Below are 8,774 nucleotides of genomic sequence, written 5' to 3'. Positions count from 1 at the left end.
TGTTTTTATGTGAGTGTGTGTGTGAAGATAGACAATAGAGGGCAGCATAGGTTTGTGCAAAGAGTGCATAAGCTAATTCCACCTACTCAACATGTATATATTTGTTGAGTGTAATTTTGGAAAATTAGAAACAGAGGACATTGGCTAGCACTTCATGACATTCCTTGCTAAAATGTCATGTGACTGTGTTGGTTCTGACCCCAATGTCATCTCTCTATCAGAGTGGATATGTTGTTTTTTGTTTTTTTTTACTTAACAATGACTAAAACCTTTCCTAAACATCCAAAGAAGTTTTAGTTGCCTAACTTTAAACAGTAACCACAATACTCTTCTTTCTCACACAAGAAATCACCACACCTCCTTTAAAAATGTGTCAGTTTAGTTTTGTCGTGCTTTATATGTTTTGTTAAACACCATTACCTTTCTGGGGCATTATTCATTCTAAAAGAAATGGGCCAAATGAAGCAAACAAACACTGTTTGTCTTGGGCTCGACATTTGGACTGAAGTCACTGCAGTTAAGATCCCTATGCAGTCTCAGTGACGCTAAGGAGTTGAATTATAGTTAGTAGTTAATTGGTTTAATTATTTAATGTTGTTAATGAGTTTATACCATTGCATTAATAATGTCACCATGGTTTGTCTTGTGTGTGTTTTAAGCTGTAGCTCTGCAGGGAGGGCAGGGCCAGGAGGTGGAGCTGCGGTTGAGCAGGTGAGGGTGAAGCAGGAGCCTGGTACAGATGACGGCTACAACTGTCCAGCTTCTTCTCTGAAGACGGAGCGAGGCAAAGATGCGGGGAGGAGTGCTTGCATGGTATGAATACTATTCTTCATTAATGGGTTTTTAAACAAGCTGTTGGGTTTATAACGACATACTGCTCTTACAGTATTTACTATGGTTGTTGGTAGCTGGTTCTACTGCTTACTGCTGAAAGTGGTTGTGTGCATTGCGTCTGGGCTAAACTTAAAATATAGTATTGTAAGATATGTGTGAAAATATGACACATTCAGAAGATTATCATGCTGTCTTAAACTAATGTTAAGTGTGATGTTTTTGTGTGTTTTCCCCCAGATGAGCAGTCCGGAGAACAGCCCCCTCCCTGTGTTGGGAGGCGTGTCTACAGGCCAAGATGCTCTGAAGGCTTTAGGAGAGGGCATAAAAACAGAACCCCAGTCTGAGACCCCTTGTTCTGGACTAAATGGCTCCAGCGCTGCCACCTCCTCTCCTTCAGCTACCACTATGACCTCCACTACCTCATTATCCTCGGAGAACTGCAGGAGCACTGCCAGTGCTCCGCTCACTAATGGAAATGTAGACAAGGGGACAGAGACCAAAGGGGTCGGGGCGTTGGCTGGAACTGGAAATTCTGAAGGGAAAGAAGACGACCCCAATGAAGACTGGTGCGCTGTCTGTATAAACGGCGGTGACCTGCTGTGTTGTGACCGCTGTCCCAAAGTGTTCCACATGAAATGCCATGTACCCACCATAAAAATCTTCCCAAAGTAAGTGGTAAAGGTGGTATATTTTTAAAACCACAGTTTAACTGCTGTTGCAGACTATAGAATATGACCAGTGTGATTATTTTTTCAGTGAGCAAGCCAGTAACATCTAGGGAAACATGCAAATGTACATAAGTAGAACCACAAAGTTAAAAAAGAGTTTTAAAAAAAAAGCTAATAGAAAAAGAAAAGTCATGCAGAATGATGCAACAGTAAAACCATAACATGTTTTAGACAATTACATCATTCTGCATTATTCTGAATGTTCTGGATCTTCTTGAAACATTTGGCTGTGGCTGCTGTCAGTTGATTATGCAGATGAAACATTAAACAAAGGTTAAAGCTGCAATAGGTAACTTTTATATAAATAATTTCACTGTATCCTGACAGATAATCTGTGAAAAAATCAGGTTCCTCTGGCTCCCCCTAGTGCTCCTAATGGTATTTGCAAGAATCCACCGGGTCTGAACACAAAACAACCAATCAGAATCGAGGAAAGTAGAAAGACGTTTGTTGGTGGCTTAGAGATAATTGATTGTCAAATACCAACACTGGGAGTGAGACTCAACCAGTCAGAGCCGAGAAAGATAGTTGATTCACTGGTCATTCCCAGATTGTTGTTTTCTTTCAGGAGTGATAGATTCCATGAGGAGCATGTCTCTTGTACTACTGTCAGGAATAAGTTTCAAGTTTCAGTAAATATGACAAAAAGTTATTTAAAAGTTACCTGCTACAACTTTAACACAATGTCCTCCATGTCAATTTTCTTTCCATCTCAGGGGTGACTTTCTCTGCACGTTTTGCCGGAGTGTCAACAACCCCGAAATAGAGTACTGTGACGACAGCAAGAAAATCAGTGGCGAGAAGGGCCTGAGTCCTGAGGACCAAAGGGTCAGTACAGTCACAGCACCCTCAAAGGCCTCTTCAGGATTAGTACGAGGCAACTAATTCTCTCTCCTCCTCCTCTCTCCGCAGAGATGTGAACGTCTCCTGCTGCACATCTTCTGTCACGAGCTCAGCGTGGGCTTCAGGGATCCTGTTCCTAGCTCTGTAAGTAGCTCTACATACGTCCACATCTGCTCTCATCTTTGTTGCTGTTCTGCCCATAGATTGCACACAGTGACAGAAATGTTTGAATTAGACATGGTTGCTATTTGGAATTACAAATACACTGTTTACTTCACTGTGGAGACAACTAACCTTTGGTTTTGGAGTTTTTTGGAGATTGGAGACTTTTTTTGTGATGTATACTGTATTGTATCATTTGTTCTGTGGTTAATAATTGATTAGTTAGCTATCGGCAGGCTCATTATTTCATGAACTCATAAAATCATTTGAGACATGCTTGTGATGAAGAGCTGTACAAATAAACATCATTTCATACAGCCCTAATGTTGGCAACGCAGGTACCTGACAATAATAATCACGTCTGATTAATGAGTTTTCAAGGCGGTTGAAAGGAAAATTATATTTGCAGTATTTACCACATGCTTTTGGCAAGTGGAAATGTGTTTGATGTTGAGGTAATGATTCTGAATTTAGTTAATTTATTTAAACACAGTATAACATCACACGTCTCTTTCAAACCGCAGAAAATTAACTTCCAACTCCTCTTCCTCCATTTCATGCCTCTCCTGTCGCTGCCTGAACCCGCCGTGTATTCATCCTTAGAGTCATAGTCCTGCTTATTCCAGCTCCACTCCGCTCCTACACTAGCAGTGTTTAAACTCCTCTTGTCCTTTGAGCTCCCTGTCCAGGTAGAGTCAGCTAATAGAACTACTAAGTAGCTAGTGGCAGCAGCCACGGTTAGAATATGCACCAGTAAGTGACAAGAGAAAAAGGTCCATGTTGTTATTGCTTTCTGCGACTATCCGACTAATCCTGTGCCGCTCTGTGGTGCATCTCGGTGGAATGAGTATTAATGAGTAATCAAAACTTTTCGCCATCTTCTAAAGTAGTTTTCTTACCCACTTTTGTTCAACCAGGTGCCGAACTACTACAAGATTATCAAGCAGCCCATGGACCTGAAGAAGGTGAAGAAGAAGCTGCAGTTACGGAGCTCCCACTTCTACCAGTCCATCCAAGAGTTTGTGTCCGATATGCGACTGGTCTTCCAAAACTGTGCAAAGTACAATGAGGTGAGCAGCATGAGTCTTGAGCATGCTTTGGGGAATAGCATCTGCTTGTGTGTGTATGTGTGTGTGTGTGCATGCAGACAAGGGTTAGACTGATATGAGTTGAAGTTTAAATGACCAGCAGCTAATTAAATTGCCTGGATTGAATCAGTTGACCAGTTTCATGCTAAACTAACACCCTATGCCCAGGGCTCCAGACTGCGACCATTTGTTGGGAGTGTATGAGTTTTGCCCACTCAGGGGGAAACATTGCCCTGCAGAGCCGGAGAGCCCCTGTGGACACATGTACAAGTTCAAACGACAGTTGATGACTACTGTTAAAAAAGTAGCTAGTTTTCTTTTAAGGAACGGGGCGATGCGTAGCGTGTGTGCACAGCAAGTGTGTGGTCGAGTGAGTGTGAGCAGCAGAAAGAGATGGTGAATATGAGCGGAGCAGAGGAAAAGGTTAGCAGTGAAGTTGTCTAGTGGTAGTAAATGCACTTGTGCAAATGTAGGTTACAGTTTGCACATGAGTAAACACAGCTCCTCTGTATCCAAGATGTTCCTGTGTCTTCCTTTCAGCTGCTGGGTAAAAGTAAAGGGCATTAGTTCTGTTGTCATGTTTGACTTTGGTCCTGGAGGAAATCAAAGTGTCCTCTGTGATTCCTGACTGCCTGGGAGCTACTGCAGGAACGGTTAACACTACGTTATTGTACCCAGAGCCATGTAAAGAAAGGGTTATGGTTAACCTTCTCTCTTAACAGTGCTGGTTATAGCCTATCGTGACCTCACCCTTTGGTTTGTGGAGTACCGATTTAAAGCCTCGAGCTTTGCATTATGGCCATCACCATTGAAGTTTGTCGGAGCCAGTGAATATGACTATTGGCTGTGCAGTTTAGACTCGTCCGTAGCAGGAAACAATGGCAACTCGCCTGGTCACACGTTCTTCTATTACAGATAAACGATACCCTGTTTTTAACTATTGTGCTAACTATTTTAGGTGAGAAATAGGTGAGAAATTTTTATTTGATCAGCACTGGCTAGTTTAACAGTTAGATTTAAGTTTCGTGTGGTGTGCTGGACGGACTCACTGAGAATGAAAATTATATTATTATTATTATATATTATAATCTGCTTTATTGTCTATTTTACTCTAAAATAAAAAAATTAACATCATAATGTTTGAAAACTAGCGATTGAGACCATAAACTCGTTCGGAAACTGTTTACTGAGCCACTAAATCAAGTGAGAAGTCGGGTAATTTCTCCGTAAGACTGCATGGTATCGGTTTTTATTGCAGCCAATGGATCTGCCCCCTGCTGGCCATTACATAGAATGCAAGTTTAAGACACTTCTGCATTGGTTTTATTTCACAGACCTGGAAGCTCTGTCAATTATTCATGCTGTCAATTGTTTACCTAACAAGGCCTCAGCTAGTTAGTCTTTGTAACGCCATTGGGAAGGAACCAGCTATAACTTGGCAAGTTTCAGCATGAATTCGTAAACCTTTATCAATAGTAATGTTATAGCGGTAAAGATTTAATTCATTACGTCTGGATGAAGAACTACTTAAGGTTCAGTTTCAGTGGCAGGGATTTTGTCACCATCTATTCATCAGCATGCAAGGTCATTTTAATACCAGGCTGTACCCCCCAAGAAAGGGGTGCGACCAACTGAGAATGCTGGTAGTACCAGTCCTACCAGTGGAAAAGTAACCCTGGAGCCCTGCAGGCCTTTTAAAATGAATTCATTTACAAAAATGTGAGTGAACAATGAAATAATCGATGAAATAATGTTCATATGTCAGTGTTCAGCATCATAATTCACACACAGAGTTTGCAAACCAATATATTAGTCTAACGTTATGTGAAGACAGCCTGACACTGGAAAAGGAAGTGGTGCGTACGGCCTGCAGTGTGCATTCAGGTTTGTACACCTACTAACACTGGCTGTTGGAACACTGTCTGAACCCTGTTAACACTGTCTGCATCACAATGATAAATCACAAGTTTGAATTTTAATGGATGGTTGTGGTCACTTTATTATTTCACTTGATCTGTAAGAATATTCTTCTATGGGGGAATGATGTAATTGAATGTGTTTATTTCATCTGGTTCTTTACATTTGGATGCTGGTGTGGGTATCAGTTTAATTGCTGATGATATCATGTACCATCTGTGTGTAATGGAACACAGTCCTCCTTGATATTGGTCTACTATAAAGTATATATTATCATGTATTACAACCACATGAGCGAGCTTCTGTTTTATCAAGAAGTGAGCAATGTCTGGACCCAGACTACCCTGAGACATCACTTCATTGGGCTTATGTTGATCATAAACGCTTTGAGCCTTGCAGGACAACCTCACCATACATAGAATGTTATTATTTAAGTAAAATTAACAGCAAGCAGGGATCTCACTTGAGATGGTTGTTGGTAATGCACAATACAGCGGTGTCATTTTAGCTTGCTTGACAACATCGTCATTGTAATGTAATTGGATTTCTCAAGTCCCTTCCCTTAGAACATTTGGAAGTCATTAATTAGAGCGCAATTGCTCATTCTATTGCTATTCAGGTAACATAGAGCACCACCCATGGCAACAAATATAAAGGTCTAGATTTTTAAGATAGATTGAAGCACTTTTCATTGTTGCATCTTGCAACACCAAAGGCCTGAAGGAAAGTACCTTCAGACATTTGGGACAGCTACCGGTCTGCCTGTCTTGCAATTAGTCAGTGTTCAGTAGGTAATAACCCGAATGTAAATCGCAGTTGGATAGACAAAACAAATACCATTTATAGTATTTTTTTAAAACCGTTATTGAAGTGTCAGAAGGCTTTAGAAGTGATGATGAGGAGCTTTGGAGAGCCGCTGTACTTAAAGTGCTGGTTAATTGAGGCTCTGATAATGTTAATAGAATTCCCTGAGAATACTTTCTTCATGAATACATTTCAGTCAGCTACAGCTATATGTGATGGTTTCATTCCAACATTATTGACACATAATATCATCATATAGGACCCTAAATAATGCATTTATTTACATATAAGTAAGTTATTGAAATTTCAAAGATAGTATTGCATTTGATAAAATTGTAAATGTAAAAAAATAAAGCACATTGTATGTACCACCATTTTGAGCTAGATGGATTTATAAACTAGAGATGAACTAAAACTAGTTTAGATTAAATGGACCTAAGAAGATCTAAGACTGAGTGCAGACTTGACTTGCTGTTAATTTCTGCAGTAACCACTTGGTGATGTAGGCTTGAGCACAGTAGGCTGTAAACAGATTTCTGATCTGTTTTTATCTAACCTGCCTGTGCTGTGAAATCTTTTCTTCCCCCCCCTGCTGCTTGACTGTGTTTGTTGTAATGTCATTGCCCCTTTTTAGATGTCTCGAATAATCCAGGTTTATGATGAGGAGAAACAGATTAATACGCAGGTAAGCCGTTTCAAATAGAGCACAGATGTCCTGTTCCCTCCCACTGAGGCTCCAAGAAATGTTTTTGCCCTTCGTCTTCACATAGAGATTGCATGAGCAGCAGAACCGGGCAGTCATGCAGTTTCATACTATGATAATTATGCATATACATTTCTTTTGCATTTAATCTTAATGAAGTGTGGTAGGTTACAGGGTGTCTGGACGGCCTGAACAGGTTAATAATGTTTCAGTGTGTTACATTTGGTGAAACTGACAATCACACTTCATTCTGTGCTGTGTGGATGTGAGAAAGCATGCAGGGTTCGATCGTATCTCTCATTTGTTACACAACTACGTGTGGCCCTTTTCATGTGTATAACTGAGTGAATGTCCTGATTATGCCAGTTTTTAAACCGTGTCTGTAAACACTTCTAATTTCCGATGTGGTGACATTAATACCGTCGGAGCCTCCTCGTTTCTAGTTTAGGCACTTAGTGTTAGAGTGTGACCACATGAACGGTTGATTCTAAAATGTAACGTAGATGTGTTTTGTATTTTATTAGGGGCTGTGCCAACCATAGTTGGTTCTGGGCCTCTCACATGCATTTGTTCTGCTTTCACTACACATATTTTTTCATTTTTGTTTTCATGCATGTAGTTTCAATTTCACATGTCTTTTCACTTTGAGGTCTATTCATTTAAAATGTGTAATATGTATGTAGTATATGTCAGGTGAGAGAATAGTTATCTGAGAGTGCGTATATAGCTCTCTCTTCATACACGCATATAAACGTATGAATGGATGAGTGGAGTTTGCCCCATTCGCGATTTCCCAGGGGTTGAAAATACTCTTAAACACTAAGTACTACTAAACACTTTGTGCTGCTGGCCGACAGACAGCTGCTTGAGCCCGGGGAGCTCTGCAGAAGAGACCCGGGGGCAGAGCCAGGGCTTTTGGAGGTATAAACACATGTAGTCACCTTGGATAACTAATGATCCCGCAAATAAATTACTAAATTAAATTAAATTAAATTGTAACATAAGGCAAATATTGGCTTACCTAGTATTTTGCAGAGGCAGAATAGAGGCGGGTCTTACCGGAATACAGGTAGTAAAAACAAAATGAGCGCAGCCAGGACACACCTTGCAGAGATCTGCTCAGTGTACTCTTTTAGTGTTGAGTGTTACAAGCTGCACACGAGTATCAGTCCAGATTTCATTTAGGTGTTTTAGGCTTTTCAAGACCCAGGAACTACAGGCTGTGATAACACAATCTTTCTCTTCATGTGAGTTAACTCCGGGGTTTAGGGCTTGTTTCCTGTAGCTCAGTTACTGGATCAATGGATGTTGGATAGACATGAAGGCTTTTCTTCAGACTCAGAACAAAAAGTTTAATGTTGGTCTGACCTTTTTAAAAATGTCGTACTGGTTGATACATTTACCCTTTAAAATGTAGTGAAAGTATATGAAGCCAGCCAAATTTTGAGTCTGAATTGTGGAAATGCTTCATGGAGCCACAGTGGGACCAGGCGGCAGGATATCTCTGCAGCAAGGTTGAGCCAGGGCCACCCTGCCACCAGCTGTGTTAACCTGATCTAATTTGTCTCCTCATTCTCCTTTTCCTCCTCCCTGCTTCAACTCATTTATTCCTCCTGCTCAATGGTACTCTCACACCTGCTTCCTCCATATCACTCTTCACCCTCTTCCTGTCCCACTCCCTCCTCCTCCTCCTCC

The 8,774-nt window shown here is 40.8% G+C and overlaps 1 protein-coding gene across 4 annotated transcripts in view; it reads left to right on the top strand.

The window, feature by feature from the left end:
- Positions 1–8,774, top strand: part of trim33 (tripartite motif containing 33) — a 28,096-nt gene that overhangs the window by 18,433 nt on the left and 889 nt on the right. For 2 of the 4 annotated variants that reach the window (XM_035656360.1, XM_035656358.1), the window contains 6 exons: positions 660–813; positions 1,072–1,502; positions 2,279–2,390; positions 2,475–2,549; positions 3,485–3,637; positions 7,011–7,061. In XM_035656360.1, coding sequence (XP_035512253.1) covers positions 660–813; positions 1,072–1,502; positions 2,279–2,390; positions 2,475–2,549; positions 3,485–3,637; positions 7,011–7,061 — 976 coding nt within the window. The remainder of the gene's footprint in view (positions 1–659; positions 814–1,071; positions 1,503–2,278; positions 2,391–2,474; positions 2,550–3,484; positions 3,638–7,010; positions 7,062–8,774) is intronic. The other 2 variants (XM_035656362.1, XM_035656359.1) reach the window with 1 other exon arrangement.

The sequence above is a fragment of the Morone saxatilis genome, unplaced genomic scaffold (assembly GCF_004916995.1).
Source record: "Morone saxatilis isolate NCDOM2014 unplaced genomic scaffold, NCSU_SB_2.0 Contig15, whole genome shotgun sequence".
NCBI classification, from domain to species: domain Eukaryota; kingdom Metazoa; phylum Chordata; class Actinopteri; family Moronidae; genus Morone; species Morone saxatilis.
Note: the sequence above shows the minus strand (reverse complement) of the source record. Positions and strands in the feature narration are given on the sequence as shown.